This window comes from Micrasema longulum, unplaced genomic scaffold (assembly GCF_059751315.1).
Source record: "Micrasema longulum isolate JH-2025_06_02 unplaced genomic scaffold, ASM5975131v1 h1tg001268l, whole genome shotgun sequence".
Lineage (NCBI taxonomy): Eukaryota > Metazoa > Arthropoda > Insecta > Trichoptera > Brachycentridae > Micrasema > Micrasema longulum.
The window spans coordinates 247,959-272,568 of NW_028278455.1; the positions used below are offsets into that span (position 1 = coordinate 247,959).

Sequence of the window (24,610 nt, forward strand, 5' to 3'; positions counted from 1 at the left end):
TGGCTAGGTGACAAAAGATACACATACATAATATTATTATCTGAAGTTTTATTGATTAATTTTATGACTTAATTAACTATAACTATAACAATTGTTCGAATGTAATACACGAGAAACGTAAACAATATTGATCGATTCTAGCCGTGTAAATAAACGGTAATTGAATTAACGTTTGTGTTGGGTGAAGTGAGCTATGTAGTGTTGTACAACTGGTACCAGCGCTGAACGAAGAGTCTGATTTTGGTTTCCGTTTCGCAGCAGTTGGTGATTTGTTAGGCTGGTATGTGACATGGACCTGGTATTTTATGTTACCAGTGCCCAAAATTCTATTACTTAAAAAATATATTAATTTTATACTTACTATCAAAATCTAGAATATTTCGATTTGGGTAGAATTAAATGAAGTCGGCACCGTGGTGTAATGTTTAGCGCATTTGCCGACGAAATATGTAGATATGTAGATATGAAATATTATTTAAAAGGGTGTTTTTACACTAGAATATTTCATAGTCCCTAGACTGGTACCTGAAGCGTAAGACTAATCACCTTATATTCATGTAACAAAAATGATCAAGATGCGCTGCGATTAGTATACCAATGCAGTGCTCTATGCACCATTAGATTCGGAAAGGGAATGATGATGATGAATAAATTCAGATATCTCTTCATATATTAAAATAAAGTGTGTTATGTAATTCATCAACACTATATTCTAATTCGCACTCGTAGGTGTAGGTGTATAAGGCACTACATCGGAACACCAAATGCAGCGTATCTCGCTCCTCGTCCATTTAATAAAGGTAAGGTAATCAGTCTTACGTTTCAGGTCCAGGGACAGTAAAATATTTCAGTGTTCAACCACTATTTAAATATTTTATATTAACCCTGCTAGGATTCAAACCCAATTGCACCAACCACTAAAATAAGAGGCCCACTTATCCTTAATCAATTTACCTTTTCAGGATTTACTGATATATCAGAAATAAACCATCGAGTCGAAAAAATTTGTCAAGAATTCTGGTTCTACTCATACACAGAACTGTATTCTTTATCCGCCTGGACACATACTGGTTCTTGTAGATGGGAGTAAAGGCTAAGTAAGCTCTTGACGTCACTGCGACATTAGTGGATCCGTTTTGACAGGTCATCGTAAATGTAATTATTAGATATGTAATTACGTGAATTTCATTAAACAGCCGAGGAAGGGCGAGGGATATGAATGAGTTTAAAAAACTTTAAAATAGACAGCATATTTAAAAGCTGAAATTCATTATTTGCTGAAAATCAGCCAGTTTCAAATCCAACAAATATTTTCCACAATAAGAACGTTCAGTACTACGGGAAATTGGATTTAAAAAATGTTTTCTTTGCGCGGTAAAAACTAGAGCATTCGCTTGTGTGTCTATGTTTCTTGAAAATGTATGAAAAAAAAAAGGATTTTGATACAAAATAATTAATTTGAACGATGTCACTAGTCCTTCCGATTCAATCGATGATAGTATTGAGATAGATTTTCGGTTTACCGGAAGCCAATTTACCAATCGGCAGAACTCACCGAAGAGAAGTTGTGACGTAACACGCGGAGTAATTTCTTTAGTAAAAAAATATAAAACATTACAAAATCATAGCGCTGATAATGCGATACATTTTTTTTTGTTTTTAATTTTGGCTTAGTTTGGATGGTCTGTGAATAAATAAAAATATATGAAAAACTACTGAACTTCCTCATTGATCTGGTGTATTTTCCACAACTTACTTCTTAATTCTACCCTTTCCTTCCCACCTCAAATTTGTCAGCAAAAGCATCAAAAATGGAGACTTAGCGGGTTAGTCCCAAAAAAAATAACAGGAGAAAATGTAGCTTGCTTGTTTGAATAATGAAATGATGTTATAGAGTATAGACACCTTTTCAGCATTTACAGTGAAATTTCGTTAGAGTTAATTTACCTTAAAAAATCTATTCCTTCCTTTTTATTACCCCATTATATTTTTACCCCATTCAATAGATCGAATCTATATCGAAAAAATAAACTAGTAAAAATTGGTCACTATTTTTTTATTGTTTGAATAACACAAATTGTATTAAATAAATAATATCAATTTGTAAATGGAATTCTAGTTTATGTAATGTTGAAATTACACATGGCGCAATTATAACAGTCAAAATAAATAAAAGTCAAATAATTTTATTTAATAAAAAACTTTATTAAGTACAATTAATATTTAAAACGACAAAGCCATTGACAAAACGTGTTTAGTACCTAATAAATATATTTAACATAAAATAATATACATAAGTTCATAAGTACGTATAAAAATGTACATTTTTTTATGGTTCTAATAATAACAATAAGATTCAAAGACATGATGTATTGTAACTTTAAATTTTAGTATTCCATACATTGAAAATATACATGCAAATTAACCAATCATAGAATTACCTCTTCTTACGTTAACTACTTATGTATTTTTTTCCTTTATTACGTTTTTAATTTATTGTTTTACTTTTAATTTTTTAAAGTGATTTTGATTTACTTTCTGAATAAAGGGCTCATAAATTTTTAGCGCTGTATTTATTTTATTAATTAGCTTACTTGTCCAAAAATAAAATAAAAATTCCATCTTATTCAATCAAATTTTATCCACTGACATGTGTTGAATTTAATGTAAATAACTATAAAACTTTGGAGAGTACTTTAGTAAAAGCCTAGTATTAAAACAATTTGATATTTTTCAATACTACTTTGTTAAAAATAAAAATAACAATGTAGTGGTAAATTAAATTAATTTAAATATAATTAAAATACTACAATCAAAAACAAATAATTTACGCATTTCTTTTTCTAACTTGAAATTATTTATCTTTTACAGCATTTAAATTTTCTATTAACAATATAAACAATACTTATTATAATCATTGAGAATTATTTCGTATTCAAATAAATAAAAAAAAATTATGATGACAATTATTTAACAACGTTACCAAAAACAACTGCGTCTTTAAAACTTTCCTTTAATAATTTATTTTACACCGCATGGTTCATTTATACCGTGTGGTTAACATCTACCTAGTTGACTTATTTCAACATAGCAGATAACACAGATATTAAATAAAATATTAAAATTGATAAAATAATATGCACGCGTACTTAGATTATATTATATATTTACTAAAATTCAATCGTTTATAGGTATTGACAATTTGAAATAAATATGTTTTTGATGTACCGTCAGTGAGGGCGATTCGAACCATACGGGGTAAAAGACTACTTACTGATAGGCTGACCAGAAGAAATTCGCAGACAGCTAGCTTGAGTATTTTAACATTCTATGGTGCATGAAAAAATATTGGAAAATAGATGGACAAGTATTCTCGATGAAAACTCTCAGGTAAAAATTGTGAAAAGGTAAATCGCGTGAAGATTCGTCTGCCTTCTGGTCTAGAGGTTACCGAATTTTTCTTCCACGCCTGAAGTTTTGGGTTTGATTTCCAGCAAAACAACGTGTAATATTTGTACCTTCAAAGATAAAACACGGAGTCCACTTTTTGCTGTTTTGAAGTTAAAAATGCAGAAATTATCGCAATAAGCTATTTTATGCATAAATACAACACCGAAGTCAAAATAAAAATCAAAAGTCTACTTTGTTTTAGTGCAAAAAACATCAGGCAGATATACCATTTTAATATGTATTATTATTAAAATAATAATCTAACAACAAAAGTTAATTATATATATAGTTTGAAATTATCTAATTTGGTTAAAAAAATTATGATGTTTCAGAAATCGTACAATCCCAAATGATGTTTTTCGGAATATTTCGATTAATTGAATACGTGGTTTCTCACTGCAATATCTCCTTCGTAGTTTCTGATTGCCTTCTTCTTCTCTAGTCTGTCCTTCACTGCTGGATATAAGCCTCTTTCATAACTTTCCCCTTTTCTCGGTCGGTTGCTACTTGCAGCCAATTTTAACCCCCTGCAGCAGCTATGTCGGTGGACCATCTTTTTTGAGGTCTTTCGATGCCTCGCTTATTCTCTTAAGGTCTCCATTTTAAAAGTCTAACCTTCATGTATATTACAAAAAATCGCTTTCTGCTACGATTGGAGTAACAACGCTTTGCTTTTTATCTCCACTTTAATTTCCTTTTCAGAATTTTTACTTGAGAGTAAAAATCGAGTTAAAATCGTTTGTCCAGAGTTCAGGTTCTTTTTCACACACAGAAATGTCTTTATTTATACACGTTTTTCCTCCAGACACAGAAAAATGGTGCACATAAAAAAATGATATTTTCATGAACTATCGATTTTTTAAACTTTTTATACAGATAAAACAACTTTGTATGTTTACAAAATAAATATAAAATGGAAACGTAACACTAGTGCGCTTACTGCATCACCGTTTTGCACTGGTAGAACTGTATTAAAGTTACGCGTCAAGGACATGGTTTAAATAGGCAATATAACAAATGGCCAGCCTGAGTATCTCTATTTTTGAGAGTTTCTTGTCTGGCGGGAGAGTTGGAAGGAGCCTTCGTAACTCACAGAAGGCTGCATTAAAGGCTTCTACTCTAACTCGTTCCCTGCACGCATGCGCAGTCCTGTACTTCTGAGTTGCTCTGCGACGCCGTCTGCGCTCTTCTCTCGAGAGAGCGCTGGCATCTGTATTTCTGAAAAAAAAATGTATTCATTATAAAGCATTTTATGAACATTTAATCAAAATGTAAATCTATGGTGACGTGGAGGTAAGCAAACGTAAATATTTCGTAAGGTTTTCTTATTAAGAATATTGAAATAAAATAAGGATTGCTGGATCTTGAGATATATTTCTGCTGTTCTACAACTAATGTTTTACCTGTCTAGTGCTGCTATTCCGAACGCTCTCGTGACCGTAGCAAACATTTTTATAGCGCGTAAATACGCGCTATGAAAGCGTTTTCCATGCCCGCGAGAGCGTTTAGAATAGAGGCCCAGGTGGATAAATAATACAGTTCTATGTGTAAAATTGAACTGAGCCAAGTGGAGAATAGTCTAATGTATAAATACCAGGGGCGAATCGTCAAAATAAGCGATTATGCACAGCTTACCATTATATTTGACTTTCGATAATAATGTTTTATAGTAAATGTGTTTATGCGAAAATAAATTAAATAATCTTCCATACAAAAAAAGTACTATATATTTTACATCTTTAACCTGAGTCAGCTTTTTAATACTAAAACCAGCTTGCAGATTACAACTATTATTTGAAGTTTCTCTATTTGGAAACTAGTATTTCAAACATTATTTCCGAAGGGCTATTTTTCTTTCATAGGATACCGTTGACATACTACGTATCACATAGGACATGTGGCGTTCGCAGAGGCCGTTTTTGGCATTATTCATTTTAAAAGGAATCGGTCAGTGCTCAGTGTTGACAGTTACTGCTGAATGTCATTGTGGTATTTGTTAATAAACTTTTGTACAAGTATTGTATAAAAATAGTTTATAATAAAGGCTACGTACGAGTATAACGTGCGGTTAATAATAATTGTTGTTGAGTTGATTTTCACAGAACCACAGAAAAAATATAATACATATTATGTACTTATATTTAGGCACGAATTAATGATTTTTTTTGTAGATTACCTTTAAAATAAATCACGGCTCGCCACTGATAAATACCTGGGCTTCTATTTTACTACTACTGCTACCATCACGCCACACCCCGTAGGGGTAGGTAGATGGATGAGCCGCCACACACGCCTCACGCCTGACATACATTCCAGCTTCTTCGACTTCGCTCTTCGTTTTGACACGAGCAGACTTGAGATGTTTGTTTATATAAACAATAATCATATGGTCTTGCCACGTCTTTTTTGGTTGTATTTTTCGTACGTTTTCGTTATCATTCATATGCATGTTTTACCTAATGGTAAAATATAATTTTAGTAAAGTATTCGTCCTTCATGACCAAATTATCTATGTGACACTTTCTAAATCTTTATAGACAAAAGTGCCATTTACAAGATTCGGCTGAAGACTTCCAAATTCACCTCTCAAAAGGGGTTTCCCTATCTGTTGTAATAAATTTAAATGTGAATAACTCCCTAGGGAGGAAATCCAGCCAGTCTGCATGCATTTGGACATACTACATCTACATTTACTCTCATACAAATATACATAAACGGACCCTTTTGTTGTAACACAATTTAATAATATGTATGATTCTTATTTAGAAGCTTCGCTGGTCTGTCTTTAAACCGTATTTTTTAAAATGTTATTATATCATTGTTGACTCTTTGTTTCTTTAAAATAAATAAAAAAATAAAATCTCAAAGCATTGTTGAATTAACTACCTGGTAAAAGTAGAAGTATAAAAAATTGGAAAATTGTTTTCAGGCGTTGCCTAGTAGGTAAATTGGTTCAGTCAGATAAATCTAACACACGTGATAAAGGTTTCAGCTCTTTTACTTCACAAAAGTCAACAGATGGAAGAGTTGAGGAAATGTAAATGTTCAAACATAGGCAGAATAGTGAATGTTACACGGTGTGAAAGCGGCCACTGAAACCAGCCAGTGGCAGGTCATAAGCCCTGTAAATGCCTAGACTTCCATATTCCATTATAGAAAATGTATTTTTTGAAGAGATGTTTTTTTTTTGTATTTTTTTGCAAGTTATTATTATTTTCCAATAAGGTGATCTCAATCAAGATATCAAACGTGAGTGATATTACGATAGAGTGGTTTGAAAAAAAGGGTTTTGCAAATAGGATGTCAGTTTGGTAACCTTCTGTCTCATATTTATGTGACACGCAGAACATAAGTTTGGTTAGGGAATGTAGCTGTGACAGTTGATATCAAAATATTGAAAAATATCGATTGGTGTAGGTACTTTTATACCACCGAGTATCGGATGAATTTGTTTCTGAAACTGGCAGAATATTTTATCTTCTTTCTAGGTGCCGGGCACTTCATATCGCACATCCGATAAAATAGTCACGAGTAAAAAATGCGGAATTTTCCGGTACATATATAAAAGGCAAGAAGAATGTAATACTCGCTTACAGATTCAAAAACTATTCTTACTCAAATGAAAGACACAACCCCAACAGTACAATACAATCACTAGATCCTCAACACAAAGACAACTTAAACAAATTCCACTTCGGACAAAGGGATTTTTAGTATTATGCAATTGAAATATATAACCTACTTCCACTGTCAATTAAAACAATTAGAAGTGAGAAAATGTTTAAAAATGTTGAAAAAAATGGATAGTGGAGCTGGGTAGAAGTAAAATGGATTGTCTCATTCTCACAAACCAATATTGAATAATCAGCTCCACAAATGTATAGTTTATGTAATATTTTGTTCTTTTATTGTACGTTTTATAATATAAAAAATATAGGTGTACATAAATGAAATAAAAACTTAATTAAATATAAATTAAAACTGTCTAAACATTTTGTTAATAATCTCAGTATATTAAGTCTTCTTTGTTTATTCTACAACAACAACAATTTATCACGCTGTTTCCTCGTAGGCGTAGGCAGAGAGGATAGAACGCCATATCACTATGTCTTTGCATACAGACCTCGCTTCCTCTACATTCATACATCTTATCATGTACGAACGCGGATTATTTCTAAATGTCCATCTTCCAGTATTTGATGGACTTGATCGTGTCATGTCTTTCTCGGTCTTCCTCGTTTTCTGCATCCATCAACATTCGCATCGTAGATCCTTTGAGCCGTTCTTTCGCTGTCCATTCGCTCTACAAGTCCAAACCAAATCAGCACCCCTTTCTTGATTCTGTTGATAATGCAAGTCTCAGCCTTACATAGTTCACGGATTTCGACATTTGTGCACCTATCATACATCGTTTTACCACACATTCACCCGAGGGATTGTATTTCGACAGCATTTAACCTACTTTCATAATTATTTTTCTAATTCCATACTTTGCTTCCATGCATTAGAGTTGGCACTAGAACTCCATTGTGAACTGCTAGTTTTGCCTCCTGCGATAAACATTTGTTTGCCAAAGCAGATTTTAGTGCACCGTTCACCCTGTTCCCGCCACTTACCCCCCTTTCTATATCTTTCTGTCTTTCCATCTCTAGTAAACATACTTATTTATTATTGATTTATTTGACACTTTATATACATATACAATAAATATACATATAAGGGCGGGCATATTGCCTTAAGGCAATTTCTTCCTACCTACCCAAACCGTTCAGTTTGAGAAAATTATAAATACATGGACATATTGAATCTTACAATTTTATACAAAAATTAAAAGCAAAGATTAACAAAAATAAATATATTTATAAAAAAAAATAACACTATACTATGAAGAGAGGAGAGGGGATGGGAAGGAAAAAAGAAGGATAAAGGAACAATTTAAATATTTAGATAGTGACATTTTAATCTTGACTTAAATGTAAATAAAGAAGGGGCGTCTCTAACATTAGTGGGTAGATTATTCCACAATCGAGCGGCTACTACTGTGAAAGAGGAGGCAAAAAAATTAGAGCGATGACAGGGTATTAAAAGGGTTCTCTCGTTACTAGAACGAAGAGATAGTCCGTGTTGTGAAAGAGGTTGGATGAGCTCTCTCAGATAAATACTTCCTAGATACACAAATTCTTCTACCTGATTCACAATATCTACGTTCACTCTGATCTCACATTTAGTTCTATTTTCATCCTTTTATAATATACATTAAAAATAATATACATTAAAAATAATAAACAGATATAAAATTTATAATTTTATAAAGCTTTATGATAAAAACGTATTTGAAATAAATGTATTTAAATAGATTGAGTTTTTCCATTGACATTTCTTGGTGGAACTGCATTTTAATTATTATAATTAAATGTATTTTAATTGTACAAAAACTATAATAAGGGCCGGGCTGCTGGTTGGTAGTTCCTTCGAAAGCGGTAGTTCCTCCCCGGGCGTAATGAAGTGATTCTCTGAAATAAAAATTTCCGGCTGTTTTGCTTGTTTAGTCTCCCACCGGTCTGACGATGCCGGTCACGACGAAACCTGGTCACTGGTAAAAATTACCGACAAAGGTGGAACAAAACTATATACGTATTTTTATTATCATAGTTAAAATTCAGTTCCTCCAAGAAAGTCAGTAGAAAAAGTCAATATATTAATATACGTAACAATATATTATGTAGATGTGATAAGACAAGAAAAATAAACTAGTATGTTTTTCCGAATAATTTTCGATCAATAAAAATTGATTAGGTACCCCACCATGTTATTATGTCTAAATATAGACGTTCTCATAGTTCGCAATCTAGAATTATTATTGTTTTCGAGTGCTTGTATATAATGATCAATGATAATTGATAATTTGAATTTCCCGAGATATCTTTACAGATATTATTTATTGAATGAACGGAAAACACAGTAAAAATGACAACAAATCAATATGATTTAATATAAACTGGTAGTATAAATATACTAATAAAATCTGTAACAATCATTAATAGTTAATTTGTTCTCAAGTGACAACGACGAAAACTTATAAGTAACTTATAGACTTTTTTATTTTTAAAGATACGATTGGAAACAATAAATCAATAATTAAATGAGTTGTTGAACTGTTTTCTATGCATTTACTACTCGTATTGTGCTAATTTCACATTGCTAGCGCAGTCTTTCTCACAAACTTGTGTTGGAGCAACGAGTCTAGAATTTTACCAAGTTGCAGATAAATAAATAACAAAAGTAGCTGGTGAATATTGAAGAAATACGAATCGCATGTGGGTGTTGTGTAAAAATATGAGTGGAAGAAACACAAAAACTGGTGATTACATAAAGTTAGTGGTAATGCACTTTAAATAAATATAATCTGAATAGTCAATTGTAATTAAAATTTTATAGAAAACAAATGACAAGTTGCTGGTGTATATTGTAAAAAAAAAACTTATTGTCTTTCTAAGGCGTGAAATATAAGTAGTTGAGTACCGACTGCAAGGGCGAAAATATAAGGGCCGTATTTAGTGAAGAGTTAAATACAAGTTCCAGGATGAGCAGTAACAATATCAGCATGGCCTCAGATAAGAGTGATATGAAGTGTGAGACCCGTTTCAACTCCCGTGGGAACGTTCTGCAGATGACATACTGGAGGAAACCGCTAAGTTCAAGAGGAGAGGGCTTCCTGAAGATACGCAAGACTTGTCACTTTCAGGAGAAGAAAGGTTCTTCGAGCAATTAAGACCATTGCACACATAAGTGATTCGTGTACTTAAACAGAACTGTGATAACTCGAAAACGAGATGCATAACTTTTTAAAGAAGGGAACGCATATATAAATATATGGCTTACAATATAATTGATGGACGGTTAAAATTTAAGAAAAAACTTTTTAAACCCAAGCAAAATTGTTATTTTACAAGTGACTATTAAACTAGCTAATGACTTAAACCTTGTAAATGCCTAGTTACCCGTTTTGAGGATTAAAATTTAAAGCATTAACTTTGTGGTCAAAGATTTTATATATGTTTTTAAATATTTGTATAAAACCACTTACCGACTTTCACATGTCTACCGGTTTCGAGACGTACCTGTCTCTTCGTCAGGACACCGATTAAACCATCATGCAAAACCCACTATACACCTTCACCATAGTTGTTGCACAAAAATATATATAATATATCAAACCTGTTTTTTATACAAATAACAATATTGATTAATTATTGCTTAATAATAAAGAAAAAAGATTTAAAAATAATTTAGGTGATTACCAATGAAAATGCAATTCTTGTCCTTCTGTTTATGTTGGAAGAACATCAAGAAATTTTGATATTTGTGTTAAAGAACATTTGAGGTGTCTTCACAATAACATTTTTTTTTCGAATTCGCTAATCACCTAATCAATTTGAATCATGACTTCAATAAAGATACAGGAGTTAAAATCTATCAAAAAAATAATAAAGGATTAAAAGTAAATAATATGGAAATATTTCACATTAGGAAAGCTTTAAAAAATAATGTTACTTTAATCAATAATCAGACAACCTTTCAATATAGCCTATTAAACGATGTTCCATTGTAATGGTCTCCCTATACCTATTAAACTTACACCCCTCCCTTTATCTCCTCCTCTTTTAATTTTTTTTTTCCCACAACATAACATATTTTAATAACCTAATCAGTGCATGTGCTTATGAAAATGCATGTCGTGTTGGTTTTATATTTTTATGCAACTACGGTGAAGGTGTAGGTATAGTGGGTTTTGCATGTTGGTTTGATTGGGGTCCTGACGAAGAGACGGGGACGTCTCGAAACCGGTAGACATAGAATATAAGGTGAGTGGTTATATACAAATATCTAATAATAATTAGTAATATTTATTATTATTTATTTCGAATGTACCAGCATTACTAGTTTCTTCCATACACCTATATTATTTTAACATTTAATTTTCTTATTTTTAATGTATCACCTAGTTTATGTAGGTACTTTTTTCATTCTTCGAAAAATAGCAATAAATAATTTGATTTACAAATATTAACATTTTCATTTTAAAGGGCCTAAAAATTAATTTAAAACAATGATTACTGACATCTGTCAACATGAATCGAATCGGTGCAACATCATTTGCTAAGAAAAGCATGGAAGATTGGCCTCGAGAGGGGAGATTACACTTACGGAGAAATGGAATCAATGTTAAAAATCTCAAGTCTGCAAAAACGTAGAAATAACATTAACTCCATATTTATGTTTAATTTACTGAATGGCTTAATTGATGTACCATCGTTACTGGAACAAGTGACACCAATGCCCCGATTGTGTCGTATTGTAAACTCGAGACAAGATCTGGACTTTTTTGGTTTAAGTCTTTATAGATTAAGAGAAATACTAAGATAGACCGGATCTTGTCTTGAGGTAGTAATTTTTATTTTTTCTGTCCTAGCTTTAATTTTATTTAGTTGTATTTTATTTTATTAGTACCTGTATTTATTATAAGACATTGTATTTACCATCGTTAGAATGGACAGCATAAGTCCGTCAAATAAATAAATAATTATCCGTCAAGTTAAAAAACGTTCACCAACAAAAAACGATCGTGACTCCACGATCTATCAATATACGCACGCATCAACACCCGTCAGCAGCCGTCAACGCACGTCAACTGCCGTCAACATCCATTAATTTCTGTCCATCTCAAATAAAAACCAAAATACTATTAATTTACCGAAATATTCGGGAAAACAAATCAATTTGTTAAATAGTTACCTACTCCTGGCTTGCAGGGCCGGCTGGGACGGGGGCGTTCGCTGCATGCCCCCTCCCGCGCGGCCCCACCCCTCCCCCTCCCCCAGCACGTCTCCCACCGTCACAGCCTTGCCTCACGAGACTACCACTTTACTGACATCAAACTAATTAGTGTTTCAAAAAATTATTTTACACTGCACTTTATTACACTCTTGTTTTCCTGTCTTGAGTTTTTTGTTACTAAAATATTTTCCACATGTTTTTCAATAAAGAGGGCAAAGCAGTCTTTCTGCGACTAGCAGTTGTTTATTTCCAACAGGCACCTGAAAAAAAAATTTGTTTGAGGTTAGATTTTAATTTGATTCAATTTTGTTTGATCATACACATTTCTTCGATTCTTCCATCTGTTGATTTTTGTGAAGTCAGAGAGCGCAAACCTCCATTGATGCGGGTGAGATTCATCTAACAGAGTTTTTTTACCAACGCCTGAAAATATTTATATTTTTTATACTTCGTCTTGGACCTATAATGTAGATTAAACTAACTGATGATATTATGTACACTGGCAACATATAATCCCAGGTCTCCACATACCAACCTAACAAGGCACCAAGCGCGGCGAAACGGAAACGGAAATGAGACGCTCTCCGATCAGCACTAGTACCGACCGGCAGACACGACACAGCTAACGACATTCATCGTAAATATAAATTCAATTCGGGTTCATTTAACACGGCTAAATTCCATTCTGTATTGTCTACATCTTTCTTTTATTATCGTCATAGTTAATTAAGTTATAAAATTAGCAAATAAAACTCCTCAAAATATGTAAGCGAATCTTTAATCTAATTCACGAAACTTTATAACAAAACTTATGGTATGTATAATTAAATTTAATATATATACATAAATAAACATTATTTTCATTAAAACTGTCGACTACAATATGCTATTAAACTACTTCAGAAAAATCAACGGACAGAAAAATTGGCTAGTTTTAAATGTTCTAACATAGGCAGAGTGGTTAATGTTACATAGTGTGTAAAGCGGCCTCTTAAACCAGCCAATGACAGAACATAAGCCATTTATATGGCCATTTATATGGCTTATGTTCTGTCATTGGCGAATCTGGAAACCAAGCGAATCTGGAAGTCTAGCCATTTGGCTAGACTTCCAGATTCGCTTACCAAAATGTTCTTCATCTCTGTTGTAATATGTTGGTTTATTTATTTATTCATTTCAAATTACATTTTTTAACACATTCACTAGTTAATTATGGGTTTTTATGATGTGCCCGTTTTAAGCCATAATAATAATTAATTAATTGGCACACACCCTTAACAAATTAATAACAACAAATATGAATTAACCTAAAATAATTAAAAATTATATTACATATGATACAATGGTAAAATAAAAAAAAACAATAAAAAAAACTATGTTTATTTTTATAACTCACTAGAGGGCGAAAACCAATCTTTGTCTACAAAATTTAAAAAAAAGTATAAACAGCAGTTTTATCCCCACTTCTATAATCTAATCTTTGGGGAATAATTGAATAATAATAATTATAAATGATTTACTTGTGAATAAGGAAAAATAATTCGATAAGTTGACTTGTATTTGTTTACAATATTATCAATATTTCCCTTATTTTCTGTTATTTCGTTCACCCCGGTAGGACTAAGGGGTGCAAAGTCCCGCGGGATCCACTAAATATCACACCCCTGTATATTGGCACACACCCTTAACAAATTTTCGCACTTGTCAATAATTTAGTAAAAGTAACGCCAATAAAATATAGTTTCTTTTAACGAAATCGAATCGTTGAAGATAAATATGAGTTTGCCTACATACAAACTTATTAAAAGCATTAACTTATTATTTAAATATTTAAAACTTCATAGGCAGTGAAATCCAGCCTGTCTCCAAACATTTAGACATACTCAAAACATTAGCAATTGATTAAAATATATTTAACCACCGTTATAATATTTTCTCTGCAATCTTAGTCGTTAAACAAACATTATTTTGTATGTTTTCATTTTAATTATATCTTGTTATTTTTAATTCTTTTTGTAAACTTATATGTATGTTTCATTTTTTTATTGTTAGTAGTATTGATTCTAATTGTTTAAGCATCATTCAATGAAAAATGGTCTAATGGTTAGCGCGTTTGCTTACCATGCAAGAGGTCTCGGGTTCGATTCGAAATATTTATTTAAAAGGATGTTTTCACACTAGAATATTTCACAGTCCCTGGACTGGCACCTGAAGCGTAAGACTGATCATGTTACCTTCATTTAACAAAAAATGATCAAGATACGCTGCGATTGCTGTATCAAGCAGTGCCCTATACACCATCAGGTGCAGAAAGGGAATGATGATGATGATGATGAATAATTGTAATTCTTATTATACGCTTAAATAATTATTGATTAGCCGACTGCCACCTGCTAGTTATAATTAATTATGACAAAACATGGGTATACGGGTAATAAATAGCCTTGATAAAGTTACCAAAATAATTGTATGTATGCGATTTGATAGTAAAATAATGGATTAAAAAATTTACCGAACACATAAAAATACGTGAAATTATTAAAAATAACAAAAAGAAAAATATAATACCACAAATATTGCCACATAGCCTAAAACATAATATCGAATGGCTGTTTTTAGAATTTTTGAGAAATAATAAATTTGTTTGAAAGTTTCAAGTAGGCATTTGTTTTAAAATACGTAACCAAATATTTTTAATGAAATATGTAAAAGGGGTTGGTAAAAAAATTATAACTGCCTTAATTCCAAATGGATTATATTATTTGCACAATAAATACAGAAAAACAACTTAATAATAGTATTTAGTGCGTAAGGGTTGTTTATGATTTCAGTCGACATTTATAAACTAACAATATAACCTCCTGTTTTATCATAAAAGGGGTGAAATAAATTAAACGCCCTCTCGAATCTCGGGGGATGCTTAATGCTATAGGAATAAGCCACAACGAATGGGTTATGGACTGAATTTGCCATGGTTTGTGGGGGTTTTTCTAATTGGATATAACAGATTGATATAGAATAATGTAATTGAAATAATTAAAAAAATATTATGCAATAATAAAAAACTTACCTTTCTACTACTCTACTAAACTAAGCTTACATTTAGAAGTGGTCCACCAATCAACAACAAATTTAGAATAACAAATATCAATTAATTAATAAAGATACAGGCAATATTAATACTTATTCACTAGGAAGTAGTCATGTTTTTGTTTTTATTTAGCTAAAAGTCTGCCTTAAAACAGGTTGTACCTAGTTAGGCAGACTAGGTACACATATACCAGAGATATCTATTACCATGAAAAATGTAGTAGATAAAGATATTGTAATTTCGTAAATAAAGTATTATTATGAAACAAAGATAAAAAAAAGGAAACTAAAATAGTTATTACTATCATTCCTTTCGCAGCTAATGGTGCATACGGCACTGCATTGGTATATTAATGGCAGCGCATTGTGAACATTTGTTTTTGTTACATGGAGGTAAGATGGTCAGTCTTACGCTGCAGGTATTGCAATGTAAAAAAATATCATTTCAACCATGTTGGGAATTGAACCCGAGACCTCTTGCGTGATAGACAAACGTACTGACTTAATTGAAAAACAAAAATTGTACTCCAAAGATCAAATATTTCAATAGAAAAATTGGATGAACTGAAAATGCAGAAGTGGATGTTTTTCAAAATTATATTCAATGAAAGCACAACTTTTTACTGAAAAAATCGATATTTGGATTATTGTCAGCAAATAGAGAATTCTGGGTAAAGAAAAATGGTAAAGACGGTAATTAGCTCAATGTTTTTTTATTAAAAGTAAATTTCTATTTTAGGTTTCTGGACGGCATACCATATACCATATTGCAATGAATTTCGAATTTTGAACATCAGATTTTTTTCGACATATTTATATAAGGGCAACATAAAAAACTATATATTTTTTCTACGGAATATGATACGAGTATATCCGTTATACATATCTCAAAATACAGCCATTTAAATGCAATACGTCACCTTAGGAAACGATGAAGGGTGAGGGTTTGTAATATTCAATGCCCTAAGCGCATTTGAAATTCTATTTTGGCCATCCAAAAGCCACATTCGGCATAGAGTCACACACCTACTCTGGCGAAATCTCAGATCCGATAAATAAAGTAGCATTCACATTTTAGAAAAAAATATTTCTACAATTTGTATACAGAATCCTTATTCCAATTTTAGTAGAGACAGATTTTTAGATGGACGTTGGACACCCACGGCTCGGTTTTTAATGCACTTCCGTAAAAATTATTTACATAAAGTTTGGTACCTACATAATCTTCGCAAAACATAGCCTTTACACATTTTATGCCATAGGATTAAGGGTACAAATTTTCAACTAAGGACGTGTGAATTGGGAAAATAATATTTTGAAAAGTACTTTGCTGCATTTATTTATTTATTTCTCTGTTTTTATAATGTACAGAGGTTCTTTGTGTCAGATCCTCACAAGCTAGGAATTTCCTGTATTAAGACAGGACCTTTATTGTTACATGCATTTTTATTTATGAATTTAAAATTAAGCCAATATCGTTTTTTTCGATTATTACTATGGATAAGTTTTTTAGCGTTATTCCATCTCCTCTCTCTGTATTTATAAGTCTTAGGGCATATGTATTAATACATAATTTATTAGATGTATTTATTTTGTTTAAACACTTTATATACATATGCATAAGAGCGGGCATATTGCTATATATTGGTATATTAGTTATTTCATTGTAGAATTAAATATCGATAAACATATGTATTTTTTTAAGAAATAAAAATCGACAAAATATCTATACTATACTATGAAGTATAAAGAGAGGAGGGGGTAAAGAGGAAAGGAAAGAGGGAGGAGAAAGGAAAAACTTAAATATTCATGAAGTGACATTTCTTACGTGATTTGAATGTAAATAAAGAAGGAGCGTCTCTGAAGTTAGCGGATAGATTATTTCATAGTCAAACAGATACTACTGTCAAAGAAGAGGCAAAAAAATTAAAGCTGTGAATACAGGTATTGGAAGGATATACTCGTGACTAGAACGAAGAGTTACCCCATGGCGTGAAAGAGGTTGGAAAAGCTCTCTTAGATAAACAGGCGAAGTGGGATAATTTAAAATATTGTGAAGAAGTGATAGAACGTGAATGTTTCTTCTATGCGTGATACAGAGATGTAGGTAATATGTGTTAAAGTTAAGTACCTACACGATAAAACATTAACAATGCAATATGTCGATGTCACGAAAACTGTCATGTAGGTAGCTTGTATTCTTCGAAGAGTGCTCTTATAATGCTATCTACGTCTGTTATCATTTATTTAGAACCATTGACATATTAATACACATAGACATGCCCTGAGCCTCCAAAAATGATGACAATGAACTAATGCCAAAACGCTTAGTCACGCCCAACGCGTAAAATAAACTTTGAAAATACCATTTATTGTTTTATTTTATCAAATTTTATTGAAAAACGCATAATAACTGTAGTTTAATTCATATTAATGCGCATTTTAAACAAGGGGAAATTTCTAATGTGATCCGTAAATCTATCGTTCAATTGGTTATTAACTCTTACCCGTAATTACACATAATTCTGGGAGCAATAATGGCATAAATGTTAAACTATTTTTATTCATATATTTTAATGTTTTCCTTAAGAATCCTTTGTTTGCCTTATTATACACTAATCACTCATATCTGAAACACACGCCTAATGATCGTACATAATAGATGGTTTAAATTATCTAGGAATTGTTGACATTAAATATGGTACAAATTTCCCTTTATGCATTCTAATAAAGTATTTTAGAAAAGCCCACAATTTTTATTACCATAACTCAAATGTCATTACGAACTCATTCGGTTTCTGTAGAAAAAAAAAGAAACTAAAAATATTTTTAAATCACGATTTTTTTTACTGTGACTGATAAGTAAGATAAGTATTTACTTTAATTTTATGTGTAAAATTATATTTTTATTAAAAGACAACGGTTTGACAAAACGTTTAAGAAATTATATTAATTTTAATGCATTTACAAAAGGCTGACATTTTAGGGAAAAAAAATCGTATGCTGACGTAAAAAAAAAAGACAAAACAAACAGCCGAACATTTAAAATAAGCTGGCCTAAATATAAGCTTCTCGTTAGGCAAAAAAAAATTCTTACGAAGAGTCACATTTCTTAAACACACCAGCGATTTCTAGCCAGATTTGGCGTTTCAACCACTGTGAGGCGTGACGTTTAGAATCGAAATCAAAATGCCTACTTGTGTCACGAATGCGTGTTAAAACCTTTCGGATAAACACAGTAAAAAGGATTCTGTAACTTTTCATCGGTATATATTTGTTCATGAGTGATTAACAAAATTTAAAACAATTAATATTCAAATATTATTTTTTGTAAACGTCAAACTAAAGAGGCGCAATTGCGAAGCTCTTCTTAGTTGTAGGGTTGCGCTAAAAATACAATAAACCCGAATTTATAATATTATTTTTGCGTTTCCCAAAATCCCTTGAAAAGAAATAAATTAGTACTAATTATATGGAATTTGAGGAATGAACCTGATTGGAATCCACCAAAAACAAATGTCGATTGTTAACGTCAAAAGAAAATTTTTTTACCTACCGAAAAAGAGCTTCCTTCAATTTTTGGTGGCATATGTATGATAGTCGAATGCAGCCCTGGTTTAAATAAACAAGCTTAGAAAGTATGGGTGTCACTACTTTTTGAAATATATATATTATATGTCAATAATACTATTATTTTCAAAAAAATAATTATTTTTCATTGAAAGTTATTATACATTGAAATAATGTTATTCCATTCAGTTTGAACAGTTACGATGTTAAAACATCGTAACTGTTCAAACTGAATGGAAGAAAGAAAGAGATCGCATAACCACAAAATGTTGTGAACATTTCGTTCAACGTGACTCCCGAGGTTAATCCTTCAAGGTACAGATATTATTGCTGTACCTACCATATTATTCGACTCAACTAGACACATAACTTTAGTCCCATAGAGTTGAGACTTGGGTGTAAATCAATTTAATGTTAATTATACTTTTAAGGATAAAAAATAAATTTAAATGACGAAAAAAATAGTATCGTCTCTCTATGAGGAGAGTTCAGCGTGTGTAAGAGTTAATGGGGGATTTATATCTTGGTTTGCGATCTCAAAAGGCGTGAAACAGGGATGTGTAATGTCACCATGGTTGTTTAATCTATACATGGACAACTGTATGAAGGAGATAGAATGTATGGGTATTGGAGGAAAAATTGATAATTTTTCAGTAGGCTGCTAGTTGTATGCTGATGACGCAGTTCTGTTAGCAAGCAGCAAGGATGATTTGCAACAAATAGTCTCTAGAATGTATGATGTATACCTGGAGAGCGAATTGGCGATGAACGAAAGTAAGTCAAAAGTGATGGTATTTGAAAGGGATAGTGAGGTTACTGACTGCATAATAAATGTAAGCAACGAATGTCTCGAACGAGTAGAAGAATTTGTGTATCTGGGAAGTATGTTTTCAAGAGATGGAAGAGTAGAAAAAGATGTTGAAAGGAGAGTAAATGCGGGCAACAAAATGAACGGAGCACTGAGCACAGTAATGGCTTATAAGAATATGTTCATCGTTTTAGTCCCAACATTTATGTATGGAAGTGAAACATGGAACTGGCAGAGGAAGGATGAAAGCCGAGTGAGCGCGGTTGAAATGCGATCTCTTAGATGAATGTGTGGGAAATCTATGTATGACAGGGTTACGAATTCTGAAATCAGCGAGTGTAAATCTGAGTCAAGTATAATTGATAAGATTAAGAAAGGATCTCTGAGATGGCTTGGCCACGTAGCGCGAATGGACGATGAAATAATGGTAAAACAATTATATATCGCGAAAATGAACGGTAACGTGAGAGGAGGACGACCAAGGAAGACGTGGCATGATCAGATAAACCAAAATCTTAAGTCTGGTCATGTCAAAAGCAGACAGAACCGAAAGGCATGTATGAGAAGAATGTATGCCAGGATAGACGTGTGTGGCGGTCCATTCTCTCTGCCTACCCTTACGGGGAAATGGCGTGATGGTAATAGTAGTAGTAATAAAAAATTAGGATACATTAAAAAAGATATTCGGAAATCCCATTTATATTGAACCTTGAACTTACAAGTACAAATTTTAAAAACCATCGTCCCTGTAAAAAGAAAGATTGAGGCAAAAGACAATGATATACTATTATTATTTGACGATATTAACGTTTTGCCTATTTAAGCTAGGGTTTCCTAGGACAGCGGTGCCCGTATCTTAACGGCCGTAGTGAACGGTGATGCGGTAGGCAGCCGTCGTAGCGGTGACTAGAGAGTGGTTTTATTTTTTAACGGTGTTATCAACACTATTTTTATAGGAAACCACTTTCTAGTCACCGTTACGACGGCTGTCAACCGCATCACTGTTCACTACGGCCGTTAAAATACGGGCACCGCTGTCCTAGGAAACCCTAGCTTAAGGCTGTAGTCGGGTACCGGCCCTTAGCGGTACCGGCATCAAGGTAATAAAAACCTAAATAAGATATTGTTAGAAATTGAACATTACAACCAGAATTATTTTTTTTAAAAAAAGAATACAATTCTGCAAAAAAAGGTTTTAACTAAAATATTTTAATAACCATGTTTTTTTTTAAGTATTACCGAAGGCATAATTTAACGTAGATATAAAGGAAAATGTCATAAAATTTATGTGATTTAAAATATTAAAAGTATTTCTTTTCAAAAACATAAAAAAGTTCAAAAGACTTTGCTTGCGCTATTTTAATGTTTAATTTATTATCTTTAAATTGTTGGAAAAACATTTGGCTCAATACTTAGTTTTTATATGAAAATCGAGATACCAAAGTTTAGTCTAAATTTGAAATGGCGTGATCAGCCGGTCGAAAAGTATGTTTTTTAGTACAAATACATTTAAAAATTATGGTTTTTATCTAATTTATGTTTCTTATTATTGTGCAATGTTTAAAAAACGTTCGTTTTAAAATGGCAAAATCGTATGATTTCCTCACTTTTCGTGCGTTTTACCCGACGACAAGTGACATATCATTTCCTCGAGTGCAGTTTTAAATTCAAAGTAACCTACCAGATCGTGACCCGACAAGTATCGGCACATCAGCTGACAGTGCCTCGATAGAAAAACTACCATGGAGATAGAACAATGGGAAGTGTAGTACCAAAACTGTTTAACTTAATGCCCAGTGCAAATCGAGAGAATTAAACTTAAATACTTTTTTAAAGTCATCATTAACTAATGAAACAGAACAAGTAAATCTTAAGTGTGCATATAAATATTTTCTTTATTTTTTATTAAACTCTGTATCTACTAGTGGCGAATGGTGATTTTATTTACAGGTAAGCCATAAAAAAAATGTACCTACATAGGAGGTACATAATATAATGTAAGTAATATATACTATCAATTGATATTTTTCTGTGGTTCTGTGTGATACAACAACTCTCATCCATGAAATAAACTCAAATGATGTAACTTCGTGATATATTATATTATATAGATATATTATCTGTTACTTTTATATACTATTCATTAAAAAAAACATAAAAAATACCACTATGAATTCAGTCGATATTAGGTATTCAATTGAAATGTCAACTGGCCGCATTGTTCTAGTAATTAATAATGCTATAAACGGCTACGTGGAGCGCTGTATGTCCTGCAATATGACGCATGAAAGTAATTATGGTCTTATGTCAAAAGTACCACCTCAAAGAAAAATAGTCCTTAATAAACAATGTTCGAAATACTGTTTTCTAAATCAAGAATCTTCAAATAATTTGTGTAATCTGCAAGTTCAATCTAGGAGAAAAAACCCCCTCTGGAATCAATACATTCAAAATATAGTATACTTATTTGCATGAAAAAATAAGCTGAAATAATCGACTAGTTTCTTGGCTCACCGCAGGCGCTGGGCGCGCTTTATTAAAATTTATATTTATATTAGGATAAAAATATTGATGGTGGAAATGATGAAAATGAATGTTAATTTTTTATTTGTTTTTCTGTAAATGAAGTTACAATATAACATTATTATGGTTAGTCAAATATAACGCTAAGCTGCGCATAATCGCTTCTATACACGGTTCGCCCCTGGCACCTACTGACCTTTTATTAAAAAAAGTGTAATATAACCCGCAGATAAGTCTCGGAACAACAATACAATTATGTATGCTATTTTATTGTTAAAATAAATAAATATTTGAATAATAAAAATCACATGGCATCTATTGAAATAGCAAGTAAGTTGTTTAATTTCTTGTAGTTGATTTTTAGAGCTGATAGTAAAGTGATTGTAAGGATTTTCGCATTGATGCACTTTTCACCTAGAATCACGCACGGATAGTTTGGCCTTTTCAATTTACATATTTTAAGGGATAGTGACACGACGTAGAAGCGAAGTATTTGGTCAAAGTGTTCATAAATTATTCACAATTTTCTAAAGAAGATTCAAAGGAAGAAAAAAAAATGTAAACAAATACATGTAAGTATAAAAAGGTAGGTATTGTATTTTTATGTCGAGAATATCCGGAAAATATAAAACTTTCTAAAACTAGGTAAACATTAATAGCTTTAATTGGTAGGCCTCGCAGTGTAGTGGTCAGCGCGTTTGCCTACCACGCAAGAGGTCTCGGGTTTGATTCTCGGCACGGTTGACATGCAATATTTATTTTAAAAGGTGTTTTTACACTATAATGTTTCATAGTGCCTGGACTGGCTCCTGAAGCGTAAGGCCGATCACCTTACCTTCATGTAACAAAAAATGATCAAGGTAAGCTACGATTGGTGTACCAATGCAGTGCCCTATGCACCATTCAGTGCGGAATGGGGAATGATGATGAAATGTCAATGGATATTTTTAATCACAATACTGGCGTCACACCCTAAAAATATATGTGCTACGTAGTTAAATCTTGAAAATTAAAAAAATATACTTTAATACACATTTAAATTTTTTATATTCGTTATTGATCCGTTGAGAATTTATATTTTTTAAATTTGTTTATACGCTTATCTTAATCCCAACCCATGCAAACTCGTGTAAATGTTTATTTTATATATTTTTTTAAATACGAGAATATGCGTTGTTAGAGAAAATTGATAAATAGGTATTTTAACATTTTTTTAGTTTTTTTTTCACTCTCCCGCATATGCTTCCCCGAGATTGTGCGAAAAAGACAACGACTGCACGTCGGACTGATAATGCCTTACTAAAATCGTCAAAATTAAGGTTTCGTTGTCTCGTTTTCCGCACCCCAATTTTTTTATCATATTTGTAAAACGTACGTCCGAAAACGGCAGATAAAACAGGGCACTTTTATGGGTATGAAGATAGTCCTAGCATCCATGAGAAACCATTTATCCAAAAAACAAAATAACAGAGACACGCCGATCGTAAATATCTATATTGTAAAATCATCACTGCTTTAGTGCCATAAAAAAGGGAGAAAATATGGGAATATTTTGGTATGAAGTATGATCAGACAGCGTTTCGTATATTAAATATTAGACATACATTTTCACAATTAAATAAAACAAGTAGGTAATTAAAAATGTAACACGATTACAGTTAATCCGAAGGTAACTGTTTCTTTGTCAAGCTATATGCGTACGTCACGTCAATACGGACGACATTTAGTTAAGCAAATTAAAATTAAAATTGATACACGAAAAATCACAGACAGTCCTACAAATATTAATTTTGGAAATATAATACTTTACCTTTATGGAACTTTCAGTTAAAAATCACTTCAATGAAAATCACAATCATAATTTAATTATTATATTAAAAATTATAATAAGTTTGCATTTTTAATATCTGTTTTGATTGTACGAACTTATTTATTTATTGAGGTTCTTTCTTGATACATATCGCGAATATGAATGATTCCGGGTGACGTAACAGATAACTACTGACCGAGGGTAGATACAGCATCCCCAATATATATATGTAGATATATCATCCCTTCCCATTTGGGGGTGTAACGCAAAATGTAGCAGTGAAATATACAGAATGTTTTTTTAAACATCATAAAATAAATCCGCCATATAAAAAACGTTATGTCTTAGAATGTGTTTTAATCCCACGCATATTTTAAAAACTTTTGGTGTAGCTGGTATTAATTAATAAAAATAAATATTCGCGTTCTTATGATTTACCTAAATATTTACATTTTGGGGCCATTTTCAACGAGTTGTAAATAACTCATTTTTAGAAAATGGAAACCAAGTTGTGGTAGTGC

General features: G+C 31.9%; 1 protein-coding gene across 2 annotated transcripts; it reads right to left on the reverse strand.

Moving 5' to 3' along the window:
• Positions 1-2,380: 2,380 nt before the first annotated feature.
• On the reverse strand, positions 2,381-24,265 carry HLH4C (Helix loop helix protein 4C). Of its 2 annotated transcripts, none has more exons than XM_088234716.1 (3): positions 24,090-24,265; positions 12,247-12,548; positions 2,381-4,668 (listed from the first exon to the last, which is right to left on the reverse strand). In XM_088234716.1, exons 2-3 carry the CDS (start codon positions 12,291-12,293, stop codon positions 4,428-4,430), a joined length of 288 nt encoding a protein of 95 aa, XP_088090842.1. In that variant the 5' UTR covers positions 12,294-12,548; positions 24,090-24,265; the 3' UTR covers positions 2,381-4,427. The 2 variants fall into 2 exon arrangements, with proteins under 2 accessions (XP_088090842.1, XP_088090843.1); XM_088234717.1 differs by lacking the exon at positions 24,090-24,265 and adding an exon at positions 17,886-17,931.
• Positions 24,266-24,610: the final 345 nt, after the last annotated feature.

What these genes read in the sequence shown, in the direction of transcription:
- HLH4C (XM_088234716.1), bottom strand. Translation starts at nt 12,293, where the DNA reads ATGCAGCGAACGCCCCCGTCCCAGCCGGCCCTGCAAGCCAGGAGTAG. An exon ending in GCCCTGCAAGCCAGGAGTAG is followed by an intron (nt 4,669 to 12,246) that starts GTAACTATTTAA and finishes TTTTTTTTTCAG; the next exon opens with AAATACAGATGCCAGCGCTC.